Source organism: Rattus rattus, chromosome X, assembly GCF_011064425.1.
Source record: "Rattus rattus isolate New Zealand chromosome X, Rrattus_CSIRO_v1, whole genome shotgun sequence".
NCBI classification, from domain to species: Eukaryota; Metazoa; Chordata; class Mammalia; order Rodentia; family Muridae; genus Rattus; species Rattus rattus.
This window is the reverse complement of record NC_046172.1, coordinates 66637327-66653561: the sequence shown is the minus strand read 5'-3', so window position 1 is coordinate 66653561 and position 16235 is coordinate 66637327. Positions and strand designations below refer to the sequence as shown.

General features: G+C 40.2%; 1 protein-coding gene across 1 annotated transcript in view; it reads left to right on the top strand.

Annotated features, from left to right (window-relative positions):
• Nexmif (neurite extension and migration factor) overlaps window positions 1–15564 on the top strand; it is a 136794-nt gene extending 121230 nt beyond the window's left edge. Inside the window, 5 exon segments of the mRNA XM_032890242.1 lie at window positions 8230–8355; window positions 9001–12571; window positions 12573–12910; window positions 12913–13372; window positions 13942–15564. Coding sequence (XP_032746133.1) covers window positions 8277–8355; window positions 9001–12571; window positions 12573–12910; window positions 12913–13372; window positions 13942–14035 — 4542 coding nt within the window. The 5' untranslated portion in view covers window positions 8230–8276 and the 3' untranslated portion in view covers window positions 14036–15564.
• The last annotated feature ends 671 nt before the right edge of the window (window positions 15565–16235 follow it).

Sequence of the window (16235 nt, the reverse complement as noted above, 5' to 3'; positions counted from 1 at the left end):
TTTTTAAGATTGTCAATATTTTTAATGTTAGATCATTAGCACTGACAAATGAATTTAGTTAAAGCACGTGCCATCAACACCTTCTTCCTAACCATCCCCCCTCCCTCAAGGGACAAACATTCTAATTTGGCGTGACATTATCTGGCCTAACAGTGCCTGGCATATGAAGTACCTAAAAGGTCATCTTCCACTGTTTTAGCCTTCTAGAGTGGTTGAATTAAGTTCAAACTCAGGATGTTTTTGAAATCTTAAATCTCTCTGGGGATGTTTTTCATAACATCTTTGAACTGGATAATGCTACAATAAATAAAATATGCTGCACTGGATTAAAAGGTTATTTCCCTAGTGTGTCAAGTTAACAGACAACATGAAGCTTCCCATTAGGCTTTGGACATCTCTGGCTGTCAGCGTAGTAACCCTGTCTCCATTAGGTCCCTAACCCCTGCTGTTCCATGAAACCTTAGGCAGTAAGCTATCTATCAGAGTCACTGCTGAATGGCGAGACCAAGGAAACAAGACAGAAAAGTCTAAAATAAACAAAAGATATGAGCTACTTCATAAGCTCATAATCTGAGTCCCGGGAATCAGAGGCAAAGAGCTATGGAAACCCATTATTTGAAATTAAGATTGGGAAGTAAACCCCATTTGAGACAAACAAAATTGGCAATGACAGCAACAGTCGATAATAAATAAGACCAGTAAATTAAAACAATAAAGGACAAGGCAGCTGTTAGAATATCTTCAGTTAAAAGTGCAACCACAGAGCCAAACACTTTCACCTATGAGTCCCTTAAAGACTTTGTGTGTATATGTGAAGTCAAGAATTTCCATACAGTGCTAGGCTATGTATCCTGACTATCTATCAAAATGAAAACAGAAGTACAAACTGTGGTAAGTATTCTGTAGCAAATAAAAATTTAAAATATGAAATAATTTGCATATTATTATGAAAGAAGTGTGACCAAATCTTACAAAAGCGTTATGTAAGAACAATTAAAATGATGAGGCCTAGCATGGTGGTGCAGTCTGGTAATCCAGCACTTGTAGATTACCAACGCTGCAACGTTGAGGCCAGCCTGACCTACTTAGCCTGGCCAGCACTAAGTAAGTAGTGAGACTTTATCTTGAAGAGGAAAAAACATAAACAGTGAGATCTATAACATAATGCCATTCACATGTGAATTCGAAGTATGAACATGTAACAGTATTCCTTTACAAGGGTATGTAGACATGCATATTGAGCACATTAGAAGGGCTACCTGTGAAAAAGTACAGGAATAAGCAAGGGCAGTTGGGTGGTATAGAAGAGGAAAGGTTTGCTTGGTTCATGGAGATCAACAAAATAATAAAACTCGTGCAAGCATCTCCAAACACAGAAAACGACTAGACGATTAACGAGTAAGAACAACAGTGCTGACTTGTTTCCAGTTCTGGGATAATGAAAATGTTCTGTATTGGCTACACTAGCCACATGTCATTACTGAACATCTGAAATGTGACTAGAATAGTTGATGAGCTGCTTTTAATCTAATTATATTTAAATTTAATTTTTTACAGCTACTACTAGCCACAATATCAAAAGGTAAAATTTAGATGCTCCAAAAAAGTAGATGGATGCTAGTGTTTTTTTTTAAAATAAGGTCATTATAATACTTGGCTCTATTGATATACAGGAGAATAGTAAAAGAATGTAAGAAAACCAGGAAGGATGTGATTGTCCTTGGCTTCCTCAGAAACTATTTTTCTCACTAGTAAGTGACCTTCTACAAGCCTGGTCCCTCAATATTCTTTCCTAGTGTAGACTTGGATGATAAAACTGGGTAGAGTCCTACATAACTTACTGGTAAGCAAGCTGTGCACACACCACCAACAATTCCCTGTGTTTAAGGAACTTGAGGTCACAAAAATCTTGTCATAAGTTTTCTCACAAGCACTCAGAAATCTTACACTACTTCATTCTTGGACTGTGTTCCAACAATCGCTGAAAACCCTGAACATTTTTTACTTGTAATGTTGTCTCTAGTCCTTCTTCTCACTCCAAAATTTTTCCAATGATGTTTTAACTTAGTCTTACTAAATAGTTGAATTCATTTTAGCACTTTGAGATTAAATGAATCCCTAGCTCCAGTCATCTTCCAACTTTTGGTATAACAACCTGATTTCACACTGGGAAATAAAACATACTGTGCTTTTTCTCCAGTATACACAATTCTGTGTGTGTGTAGGGGGGTGACAGGGACTAGTCTGCTACATAGTACAACACAGAACTCTAAAATCTGAAAGCTGGATTTAGCAGAACCTTTTCCCCAGGTGCATATGAACTTTTTCTCCACCCTTCTCTATTCCATCTTGAAATAAACAAGGACAGATTTTGGATTTGTAACAACATTTCTGCCAATAAAGAAAAAAATGGAAATTAGAAGTATGGTTACTGGTTAAGTAATGATATTCATGAGGGTTCAGGTCAAGTGGTGCCCAACTGTCTGTCAGACAGTAGTATGGGAGAAATCACAAAGAGTACTGCTATGATAAATATTTTAAAAGTGTAAAAAATAGAATCAGATTAAGAGACTTCAAGTTTAAAGACATAGGAGGGTATAGGTAACAGTTTAAAGATAAACTATCACGTGCAAGGGCCAAGTCAGTTTCCCATTCATAGGTTTGTACTATGAAATTTGATATATGAGATTGCTTAGAACCACATCATGAATATGATTCTATTGTAATACAACATCCCCATAAACCTAGACAGTATGCTCCAAAACAGGGAAGGTAAAAGATTAAAGGAAGGGGAAGAGGAGGAGGAAGAGGAAGAGGGGGAGGAGGAAGTGGAAAGTTAAATATAAAGATTAAAAAAAGGCTCTGAGCTTGAGGAAGCCTGTCAGTTCTTGAATTACTTTGTGATTCCTCAAACAAAGGGAAAGTTTCTTTCTTTGTTGATAAAACCATAAAATGGTGCCTATCCATTTAGATAAGCCATAGTACAGCATAGTACAGCAGGGGATTTTACAAACAAATGGAGATGCTGCCATGGCATCTGAGTTGGGAGCCTGGGTTCCAGCAGCACGGTGTAGCCAGAGCCTGGGCTCAAAGGGATGGATGCATAGCCAGAGGCTTGGGACAGAGCCCATATGTGATCCTGTTAATCTATAAGCAGTCCACACTGGATGAGGAGGGCGTGATGGACTCACTTTCTGAGGGTGACATACCTTGCAGGTGAAGTTCCACTGCTCCCAGTGCAGCCAGAATTGCTAGGTAGCACAGATCCCAGTGGGAAGCACCTGGTGATTCTGGGGTAGGTCTCTTTTTGTGAGAACTCCATAACTCCATTAATAGTGTCAGGTCTTGGGGCCTCCCCTTTGAGCAGGCCACTGGGCCTGTCACTGCACCTTTTTTTCAGGCTCTTCTCCATTTCTATCCCTGCATTTCTTTCAGACAGGAAGAATTGTGGGTCAGAGTTTTGACTGTAGGAAAGCAACCCCATTCCTCACTTGATGCCATGTCTTTCTGCTGGAGATAGCCTTACAAGTTCCCTCCCCCTACTGTAGGGCCTTTCATCTAGCCGAGCCTCCCCCACCCCCCGCTTTGAGTCCTGAGAGTCTCTTACTCCACAGGTCTCTGGTACATTCTAGAGGGTCTTCCCAACCTCCCAAGGTCACCTGTTTCCATTCTCTCTCGGAGCTGGGGACCCGAACCCAGGGCCTTGCGCTTGCTAGGCAAGCGCTCCTACCACCTGAGCTACGTCAAGCCCACCTGTTTCCATTCTTTCTGCTGGCCCTCAGGGCTTCAGTCCTTTTCCCCCACCCAATACCAGATCGTGTTCCCCTCTTCCCCTTTCTGTCCTCTTTCCCACCCAAATCCCATCTCCCTCCCGCCTTGTGATTGCTTTCTTCTTTCTCCTAAGTGGGAGTGAGGCGTCCTCACTTGGGCCCTTCAGCTTGTTGACCTTTTTGAGTTCTGTGGACTGTATCCTGAGTATTCTGTACTTTTTTTGGCTAATATTCACTTATTAGTGAGAACATACCATGCATGTCCTTTTGGGTCTGAGTTACCTCACTCAGGATGATATTTCTAGTTCCATCCATTTGCCTGCAAAACTCCAGATGTCCTCATTCTTAATAGCTGAGTAGTATTCCATTGTGTAAATGAACCACATTTTCTGTATCCACTCTTCTGTTGTGAGACATCTGGGTTGTTTCCAGCTTCTGGCTATCACAAACAAGGCCGATATGAACATAGTGGAACATGTGCCCCTGTGGTGTGGTGGGGCATCTTTTGGGAGTATTCCCAAGAGTGGTATTGCTGGGTCTTCAGGTAGATCTATTTCTTCTCTGAGAAACCTCCAGACTGATTTCCAGAGTGGTTGTACCAGTTCGCAATCCCACCAGCAATGGAGGAGTGTTCCTTTCTCCACATCCTCACCAGCATCTGCTTTCACCTGAGGTTTTGATCTTAGCCATTATGAATGGTGTAAGGTAGAATCTCAGGGTTGTTTTGATTTGCATTTCCCTGATCGATAATGACTTTGAACATTTCTTTAGGTGTTTTCTCAGCCATTCGAAAATTCCTCTGTTGTGAATTCTTGGTTAGCTTGATACCACATTTTTTTGATTGGTTGTTTTGGTTTTTTGGAGGTTAACTTCTTGAGTTCTTTAGATATTAGCCATGTATCGTATGTGGATTTAGTGAAGATTTTTTTCCCAATCTGTAGGTTGCCAATTTGACTTATTGAGTATGTCCTTTGCCTTACAGAAGCTTTCCAGTTTCATGAGGTCCCACTTATCAATTCTTGATCTTAGAGCGTGAGCCATTGGAGTTCTGTTAAACAATTTTCTGTCTGTGCCAATGAGTTCAAGGCTCTTTCCCACTTTCTCCTCTATTAGGGCACTTTTGGTTGTGAGGTTTTAAACGATTCCTTCTATTTCCTTATGGGATGTGGGCCTGTTTAGATAGTTTGCCTGCTCTTCATTTAACTTTGGTATGTGGTATCTGTCTAGAAAACCACCCATTTCATCCAGATTGTCTAGTTTTGTTGAGTAAAGGCTTTTGTAGTAGGATCTGATGATTTTTTGACTTTCCTCATTTCTGTTATTATGCTCCCTTTTCATTTTTGATTTTGTTAATTTTGATGCTATCTCTGGGCCCTTTAGTTAGTTTGGGAAGGGGTTTATCTATCTTGTTGACTCTCTCAAAGAATCAACTTTTGGTTTTGCTGATTCTTTATATTGTTCTCTTTGTTTCTATTTGATTGATTTCAGTCATTAGTTTGACTATTTCCTGTGGTCTACTCCTCTTGGGCGAGTTTGCTTCTTTTTGTTCTAGAGCTTTCAGGTGTGCTGTTAAGTTGCTGGTGTAAAATATCTCCAGTTTCGTTACCAGAGTACTTAGTGATATGAATTTTCCTCTTAGTACTGCTTTCATTGTGTCCCACAAATTTGGGTATGGTATATCAACATTTTCATTAAATTCCAGGAAATCTTTAATTTCTTTATTTCTTCCCTGACCAATTATCATTGAGTAGAGAGTTGTTCAGTTTCCACAGGTATATGGACTCTCTGTTGTTTTTTCTGTCACTGAAAACCAGCCTAGATTTTTCAACTTCTTAAGAATCAGAGCCAACCACCTCAGTAAATCGCCCAACAGTGGAGTATGACTCCACCCACAAAAAAACAAGACTTTATTTTCAGTTAGAATTCTGTAGGCACCATTTTGTATCCACTATTCACCTATACCTTGAAACTTTGGTGGCATCATCCTGGGCCCAAGCTGACTAATGCTTTTTGACAATCAAGGCCAAGAATATAACAAGGATGGGAATCTCCAGTGGTGGAAGATTCCTTCCTGGTGGAAGAACTCATTCATGGAAGCCTTCGAGCATTAGACCAAATGCATTGTGCAGCAATGCTGCAGCTACATTATGAACTGGGCACCCATGAATGGACAGCACACTGTCAAGGAGAATGTTGCCCACAATGGGGCCTCAAGGCAGCCTACAAGGCTTACCAGAGCTGGGCGAAGAAGAATGGAGCTAGGCAGACACCATCTACACTGGATCTCACAACCAACAACCACCTCTTCTTCCTGGGATTTGATCAGATCTGGTGCTGTCTGCACACCTGAGAGCTCCCATAATGGTCTCAGCACTGACCCCCATACTCCCTCCTGCTTTTGTGTTAATATCACATATTCATCCCTTAAAACATATATAAAGAAATAACATCATACAGACTGAGCAAGTTATATTTAGGAATGTATATGTATATACATATACACATAACAAATTAATGAAACAGAGACCACGAATTTGAAAAAGAATAAGGAGGGGAATATTGAGTGTTTGGAAGGAGGAAAGGGAGGGAAAATGATATAATTACATTAGAATCCCAAAACTAAAAGAAAAAAGTAAAAGTAAACGGGTTTTAAAAGGAGATTTGGTGGTTCTTAACCTTAAACCTGCAAACCTTTAATATAAATCTTCATATTATGGTAACCCTCCCAACCATAAAATTATTTTTGTTGCTACTTCATAGCTGTAATTTTCACTGTTATGAATTAGAAATGTCTGTATTTTCTGATGGTCTTAGGTGACCTCTATGCAAGGGTCATTGGACCTCCTAAAAGGGTAGCAACCCACAATTTGGGAACCACTGCTTTAGAGTTTTTTGTGATGAATTTTATGTTCTCATTCTTAATATTTTAAAAGCTGTATGATTGACCATTTAAGGATATTTATTGTGTTTAAACTATTATATACAGGCTGGATAGATAGCTCGGTAGTTAAGAGCATTGGCTGCTCTTAGAGAGTACCAGAATTCCGTTATCAGCAGTCATGTTGGGCAGCTCACAACGAAACAGGGACTACCTAAGCAAGACAGGGAAAGAATGTTCCAGATGAGGCTGTAGGATTAAAAGAAGCAAAGTCAACTGGTGATGCAGAAATGGGAGCTCCCTGAGGAGCCATCTATCCTATGGAGTGGGAAGGAATAGGCCTACCTAGCTACAAGGGTAAAAGAAGTTCTAGAGGAACAAGACAGGTCTATAGGATGGGGATGAGTGGGTCTACCTGGTGGGCACCAGAAAAGGAAGTCCAAGAATCAGCCAAGCAGGCCTGTGAGGTTGGAAGTAGTGGGTATACCTGGTGTCTCTTGAAAGCGGTGTCCCAGAGAAGCGGTGCAGGCCATTTTATTTTGTTTTGCTTTTGAGTCAGGGTCTCTCTCACTATGTAGACCAGACTGAGCTTGCACTTAACCTCTGCCTCCTGAGTGCTGAGATTACAGGTGTGTGATGGCACATGGCCTTAGTGTGGACTTTTAACTAAAGGGATCAAAAACTTGACTGGGAATGGTGGTTAGGCATAGAGGTTAACTAAAATTAATAGGGATTTCTGCATGTGATAGTGGCACATAGTGGTCACCTTTATCTCAAATGGATTCATCCATTTATCATTTTTAATATACCTAATATCTAAGTGAGTGAGCAAAAATTAAGAGCTTTTCATAAAATCTAGATCTTACTTATGATTACAGTTTTAAAATCTTGATGTGTTTTAAGAGAAATGGTTGTCAAAATTCTATTGAAGTCATACAAGTCAGAAAATTAAGGTGTCCTACATCTTCCGACTTTAAAATTCAAAATTTAAGGCAAAGAGAAATTAAGTGTGATATATAATTATAGATATGGATATAGGTACAGATACAAATATAGATATACATATATTTAAAATGAGGCCAGGAATGGGAGAGGGAGTAGGTGGGGTGCAGCATGGTAGGACTGGAAGAAGAGGGATGTAGGGAAATGATGTAATTATATTTTAATAAAAAGATATTACGTTTGATGTATATGAGTATATATGAGTTGGTTTGCCTTGAAAGAACATCTGGACATGCAAAGTAGAAACAAAGTAAACAAAACTAATTTCCACATATACACAAATTATTTAAAATTATCCTAGACTTTACTTTGCAGTCTTCCGAATTGAGCAACTATAATTAGGCTAATTTTTGTGCATTTTTCTGCTTCATTCTGCTTTAGTTTTGAATAATATGGTTGTTAATAGGAAATAAGTACCTTATATAGTAGGTGTAAACTATTAAACAAAAACAGAAGTAATGAAGCCATTCTAGAAAACAGATCCCAGTGAGCATTTTTAAAATCCTATAGCTGAATAACATGTAAAAATACAAAATAAGACAAACTGAATGACTGACGCTATATATTTGAAATGTGCAGGTTGGACAACATTTGAAATTGGAATGAAACAGTAAGAGGCTACATTCATGGATAACCAACAAGATAAAGTTATTGCTGCCTCAGCCGATGGAGAAAACAATCTGATTAATGAGGTCAAAGAAAATGGTAAGAGAGTTTAAGATATACATTATCTTTTATGATAGTCTTTTTTTTTATTAATGTGGATTTGGGGTATACAGAAACCTGAGACAGGTTGAATCCAAAATGTATCTGAAGTTGATGTAAATCTAAACTTTATTCTACCAGATCTTTAACTGAACTAGAAGAATCTCTGAAATGTCTCAGATAAATTCCCTTGCTCTGTCAGATTCATTTGTTAAATGAAATTTGTCAAAATTACTAGTAAATTATAAGGAAGTTCTGGTGTCAGACATTTGTAGTTTCACTAGGAACTTCTCTAACATAAGTTTTCAAGTGTGGGCGTGGGTCTCACAGCTCAGACCATGAATGGGCCTCTGTGCACTGTCCCCTCTGAAAGCTTTGACTTTCAATTGACTGATCTGTCCAGTTCTTTCCTCATTTCTGATGGAGGCTCTACCTTTCCCTGGGCTGAAAAAAAAATGATTACTTTTCATGTGTAATTTAGAATTGTTTTTCTAATGTTTAGGTGGTAATTCATAAAGCTAAAGAAACAGAGGCTTAGCTTATTATATGATTATCTACATATTAGAAACTAATCAAGAGAAAGAGACTTGAGTCTCATCTAAGAGACTTAACTTTATTCCTGCCTTTTTACCCCTTTTCCTCTAGACTCAGAGGAACAGGACGTGGCAATGAAGTCATTCGCAGCTCTAGAAGCTTCTACTCCAATCCAGCCTATACCAGTGGCACAAAAAGAGTCCCCAATGTTTCCGAGGGGTCTTCTTCCTCTGCCGTCTAAGAAGCCGTGTATGCAGAGCCCTCCATCTCCTTTGGGCCTGATTGAAGCACCTGATCATTCTGCTACTAGTGCTTCTGTGAATGCCATCTCCCTCACATCCGGAGTTGCGAAGGGCCTGAACTCATGGTCCCTGCCCAATGAGTGTGAGAAAGCTCCATTTGCCATAATGGAGCCTGCAGGCATATCAGCTCTGAACGGAGACTGCCTCATGCAGCCAAGCCGGACTTGCTTAGGTTGCTTCATGGAGTCAAAAGAAGCAGTGGATCCTGAACCCGGGATCAGTCTGAAAGTCGGTGATCTAAATAGAGATTACGAAACATGTGCAGTCTCTGACATAGGGATTCAGTGCATTAATGCTGGGGAAAACCTCAAATATGGAGAGCAGCTGCTTTCAGACCAGCTGTTAGGCTTCCCCCTGCATAAATCAAGGGCAGGAGATAGACGAGAATCTGAGAAACCTGACATCGACTTGGAAGATCCAACTCAGAAAAGTTACTATGAGGCATTACTACTAGATAAGTGCAATACGGAAGAAGCTTTGCTGGCAAATTCCAATCAGGATTGGGGTTACTTTGAGACTTTCATTAGTGAGAGTAAGATTGAGCTACTGGACCTCTGTTCCAAGAACGAGCTATCTGTTAACCTTTTCTCTGAAGAAGATGTGGAGAACTATATGTTCGATGACGACGAGTCAACCCTGGGCAGTGATGTCTGCTCCCTCAAAATTCGATATGAGTCCTTTCAGGACAATGTTCGAGACAAGACCACTCTTCTAATGCAGGAAGATGCCCAATTCAATTTTTTCCCCAGTGTCTTTACTACGTGTCCCAAGCGGGAATCTAAGAGTGGAGTCCTCAAGCAGAGCAGTGATCTTTCTCAATTCAAGGTCCCTGATGTGAGCATCATCTGGGGAGACGAAGATAAAAACTTGGACAAGAAGAAAGGCAAAGAGGAAGTACATGAAGACAAAAGTATAGAGAAAAAAGATGAAAAGGATAATGGAGAAAAACCTGCATTAAACAATAAACCATGTAGTGGGCTTGAGGTAGAGCAATTTAAGAACCTGAAGCCTGACCATCTTACTAATTCCCTGGAGACGTCAGGAAATTTCAGTGATGACAGTTCCTTCATTGAGGTCTCATATGATGCCATGGGAGAGATCAAAGACTGTAGCCGCTATATGGCTCGGGACACTAATTCTGGAAGCTCATCCTCCCAGCAGAACTATGGGCTGCGAGCCAAGAGAAAAGTCAGATACAGTGAAGATTATCTATACGATGTTGACTCACTAGAGGGGGAAAAAGTCAATGAGAGAAAGGAATGGCCTCCAGGTGGTTCCAAAGAAGAAGATGATGATGAATGGTGCCCCAAGAAGAGAAGAAAAGTAACGCGTAAGGAGCCCCCTGTTATTATTAAATACATCATCATCAATCGCTTTAAAGGTGAGAAGAACATGCTGGTGAAGCTAGGTAAGGTAGACGCCAGTGAGACAACAGTAAATCTGAGTGAGAGTCAGCTCAGTAAGTACGCCAAGTTATCACCTTTGAAGGGATTCTGGCAAAAGAAGAAAAAGCAGAAAAACGGCAACACAGACTCTGTGAAAACACCCTTCTGCCAAAAGCAAAGCTTTGAACCAGGTAGCTTTGAGGTGTCATTCCTGCCTCCTGCTCGGAAACGAAAATCGAAGCTTGGCAATAGACACAGGATCCAAAGGATCCAATCCATGGAAGCGTCAGCAAGTAGTAAGCAGGTTTCTTTCGGCAGCGATCAGAAACAAGCTAGTAATCGCAAAGAAGAAGGAGGTTTAAAAGGGACACCAAAATCAGCACTTCTTGCTGCCCCAAGCAGTGCCAATGGATCACATTTACGTGGCCTCATAGGCCCCGACTCAGCGAAAGTCAAAGCTCAAGATACAGAGTTCAAGGGGCCAGAGAGGAAAGTGCTTAACAAAATTAAATTTAAAAGTGAAGCTAGGTTGAAATCCAAAAAAATCAAAACTGGACAAGAAAACAAACCAGTTGTTCAAATGAGCCCTGTCTCAGAAGACCCATCCTCCAAGGCTAATTTAAAAAATGAAGTCACTCCTGGAACCTCAAACAGTTCCCATATGTCTGAATTTCACGAGACAAAAGTTGTTAAGAATTCTACATTCTTGCCAACCACCTGCTCTTCTGAAATGCCTCTATCATCTGCTAATGTTGCCACTAATATACCTGTTATTCCTGGAGGGTATCTGCAAACACTGTTAGATGCCTCTGACCTGTCAAATAATACTAGTATCTCATACTTCACCAACCATTCTGCAGAACAAAATGAAGCCAGCCTCACTCAGACAGAAAAAGCATTTGCACCTCTCCAGTCTGCTCAGGACTGCGTGCTGTCCTCATCTTCTGATTCTCAGCTGCAACAGTCATCTCAAAACTTCAAAATGGAAGCAAGCAACTATGGAAGTTTGTGGCCTGACAAGGATACATCTGGCTCCCAAGAGTTCATGACTGAAGTCTCAGGGGAGATAGCCACAAGCCAATCTAGTGAATTTGAAGCTGCCCAAGTTGTCTCCATGGAGAATAACCTCACGGCTGTAACATATAGTCCTGTCTGCCTCAATAGTGGTGGCAGTGGTTGCAACAAGGTTCTGTATGCCTCTGTGCAGGACTCACATCTCGATGACTCCTATCAACTGTGTCACTTTAATAATGGAGAGATCTGCTTTCCTTTCCAGCAGGGCCCAGTCAGTGCAGATGATGATGGCCAGCTCTTTAGCTTTGATTCGATGACCCCCCTTTCTGTTAGTTCAAGCAATTATTGTCCCTTGAGCTTGAAATCCTGTGAAAAGGATGGTGATGATGATATCAATGATGACTTCCTGGCCCACTGCAGCCCCAAACTGGTGATCCAGCAGAGCATTGATGAGATAGCACCACTAAAGGAGTCCACCGACCTCCTCGACATCTCCAACTTCACTCCAGACAAGTTCCGCCACTCTTCCCTCTCAGAAATGTCTCCACCGGACACCCCCAGCCTTTCTCCTCAGAGTACCAGATGTGAGAGTATCAAAACACTAGGAACCATGAAAGGGTTCCAAGAAGGTGTCCCGGGATCGCTGAGCAGCATGGAAAAAATCAAGTGGGACTGTAGTACCCTTTCACAACAGGTCCAAGCAGATGATGGCTTTACATTAAATAACCATCAATTTCAGTTCCATATGTTCAATGATGAGGACTCTGTTGGCCTGCTCCAAAAAAGCCCTTGCCTGTCAACATTTGATGAGGCAGCTGGGCAGATTAGTGCCAACAACAAAGTGTCAAAATCAAGAAAGAAAACTTCACCTGGCAAGAGTGGGGCTGTAAGCCAAAGTTCTTCTCAGAAAAATACCAGGAAAAAAAGTCCCCAAAAGCCAGCAACAAAGGTTGAAAAGCCACTCAGCAAAACCTCCCGCAGGTTCTAAATCAGCAAAGAAAGGGAAATATGTGGCTGCTGTCAATGGAGAGAAAATGCAAATAGGGATTGGACATAGTGGGGGCCAACCCAATAGTACATCCTCCAATGGAAAGACACTGACTGAATGTATTCAACATGGTGGTCCTGTTGCCCCTATGAAGATACCAAGTCAGAAGGGACTTTCTGGAGATTGGGCTTTGGGAAAGGAAAGCAGGCCAGGCTGGAATGACATGAGTGTAGTCACTAATACCAACAACCTTCTGGATGATGACCAACGAGAATTTCAAGAGCCTTCCTATATCTTATCCAATATTGCCTCTGGTATGGCAGATGTGCAGAGATTATGATATTCTCCATGGAGCCCCTTTGGGAACCCATGGAGCACCAAGGGGAGTCCAACACATTCTACTCCCCTGATTCCAATAGCCTAAAATTAAAAACCCTCAAAATACTGGCTGGGACACCACAAGAATCTAAAAAGAAGATTAATAATGGCTCTTCGGGAGCTACTAAGAATCACAGGTCAATCAAAGCTGTGAGCAAAAGCAGCGGGAAAGCAGCAGTTGGTGATCCTGGTCATGCAGACGTGTCTGGTTCCAGTGAGGACTCTCGATCTGCCTTCTTTGATAAAAAGTACAGTAACATGAACACTTTAGGCAATAATGGACCAACACACAAAAAATTATATCGTCACAAATCCAGCTCCAAGACCCTGCGAGATGAGAAATATAAGGGAAATCGCGTGGAACGAGAGCAGATCCACAAGGACGAGGCTGGGACAACTTGTTTTCAGAAACTGAGGTAATACTGCACCAAAATGGCTGAGATGAGATGCGCCCTTGGCTTTCCTACTACCTGCTGAGCCCAGAGTTCCGCATTTTTCCCTCTTGAAAGCAGAAGTTTTGCATGAGAGACTCTTTCCCATTCTCCTCTTTTTTTCAAATTAAAAAGAAAAGAAAATGCATGGAAATCCCTGTACCTTTAAGCCACTCAAAATATCGGGCAATTTCATTGTGGCTTAGCTAGGGATAAGTCCTAACAAAGGCTACGTTTGTCTTCTATTCAGTGTTAATTTTTGCTTATTAAGAAAATAGAACTAAAACATGCTCTTGAATGATTTTTGGAATGGAAGGGCTTTGCAATCAAGACAGATTCTGAACAACATATTCAAAAAGTCACGTAGACAAAAAGCCAAGATCGTTTAAACAAAAGAGCATTAGTTGTCAGCACATGACAATTAGGAGTGCTTTCTCTACCTTTCTGCATCATACAACATCTAGTATGGTGTTAATATATTTACAGGGTATGCTCCCTTCGTGGGACGTACACTAACTTACTAAGATGGTATAAATTCTTTGATTTTTCTGCAGGGGTTCCAGCTACAATCTCCTAAAAGCAGAAACAGCATTTGGGGTTTTACCTGTGTTTGAAGAAGAGACTCACATTTTCCAGAAAGACATTTGATGTTTGTGTTTTCTTTCTTTCAAAATAAGCTTTGTGGTATGTATGTTGACCTGTAAGTGCTTAAAGAAAAGAATTTTAAATTGTGGGAATAAGTCTTTGAAATCAAACTTTAATCTGATGTTCTGTGTAAAAGACTTTAAAAGTCATACAGTTGCACGAGTAGTTTATGCACTGTTTGCCCACAAGGGAAAAAATGGAAAACATTGTGCCAAACTACAAACAAGTAACTGTACTGTATATAGTTTTACTTCTATATCAACATTTGGTTGTGAGTATTTGGGGGACTTGTTTGTCCCTGTTAATTTACTAGAAACATTCCAGTGATTCTTGCTATTAACCACCCCCACTTTTGTGGATAGCACCTGTAGATCACAGTGGGAAAATATGTTGTGTTATACAGTTTACCAAAACAAAGGATAATGTTTGAATCGTGCCAAATTTTCTTACTTCATCTCACAGATTCACCCCACAGTTTAAAGCTCATTCACAATTATTAAATATATATACACACATACATATGCAATATGTGTGTATACACACATCCATAAATGCATTCTTTTAATGTTTTAAACTCTACTATCCTGTGTGGAAATATGAACAGTTCCACAAGGCACAATAGATGTGTTTGTTCCATCATCTAAGGATTAAAATGTTGGAAAAGCTTGAAGGTCACAACAGCTAAGTCCATCAGGGACAGAGTATACACATTTACAGAACCTTGTACAAGGAAATAAAACAGCTGCTTTGAAAGTTTGTTTTCCAAAGCAAAATCTGTAGCGGAAAATAATTTAAAGTGCAAAGTTATATTGCTGATAATTTATATCTCAGTTTTATATATTTTATAATAGCCTGGGATAAATTATAAAATAGCTATAAAATTGACACTAGTAATAAATGAAATACATAGATTGCTCTTATTTAAGTAGTTTCCTAAATGTTTTATTCCAGTTTTGTCAAAAGTGCACTCACAACATGGCTTTAGTGTTCTTTAAATGTTGATCTTGCAATGCCAATGTCATTTTTAAAAATGGCATCTCAGATTGACAAAATTTTTCTTCCTATGATTAAGTACATCTAATACCAGGTAAAGCTGAATGATATGTGGAAACAACTAATTTAGACCATCCACATATGGTCTGAGGATGACTACTCTTTGATATCACACACTAAACATAAATCTCAACTTTAGTTACCTTTTAAATTCATACTTTTGGTTCAACCCTCCCTTCCACTACTTAAACAATCTTCACAGTTCCGACATTCCTCACTGCTAGCCTTTTCTTCCCCTTTCTTCACCACTTATACCATTTGATCTCTTTTCCTTGCACAGTTAAGGCCTATGTGCCTGGTGACTGATGCATTGTGGCACAGATGAGATAATGGATGTGAAAGCGCTTTGTAGATCATAAAGTGCTATACCAGTATAGGGGACTAATATTATTAATGTTGTTGGTTGTTGTTGTTGTTACTATTCTTACTAATATTGTTACTAACCTATTAACTTGTGAATATAGAGGCTGGGGTGGGAGGGAGGAGGATAAGGGGGTGGGAGGAAGGGGGAACTTAACAAAACAGGGAAGATGTTTCAAAAGACATTTTTGAATAAAATATGAGCAACCTACCTAGTCATTGACACCTAAATATATTCACAAACAGAGAAGCAACGTTTTCAAGTAGTCAGAGAGAAATGGAAGGGAGCTTATCATGTATATAAGTATACACATTTCCCAGTCCATGATTCCTTTCACCAGCTTACTCTACTACTTACCGCTAGGTAGTAAAATGAACAAGCCCATGATCTAGATTGTGTGTGTTCTCAGCATCAGTCTCTTTTGTCTGTGGGGATGAGTAGGTGAGGAGAAGTCTGTGAGGAGAGTTCAGGCACATTCCTAGGCTTTGACACTGTGTTCAGTGAGCCCTGGAAAATTATTTAGTGGAAAGGCATCAGCTGAAACAAGTCTCTTGCCCTACAGTGGCCATCCAAAAGAGAAAGTAATCAAACTAGAACACTTTCTTTTGTTTCTTGATACTCTGATAGCTAGCTGTTTGTGTTAAATGTGATGGCTACTTCCTAGGAACTGGTCTTAGTTCAGTTTTGGCTTTTGTTTGTCTTGTTTTGCAGCTGAATTTTTGCTTAGAATCACCAACTCAGCCCGTATCGTGATCCCCAAGACTCCAGACCTCAAAGTCATCTTGCTTG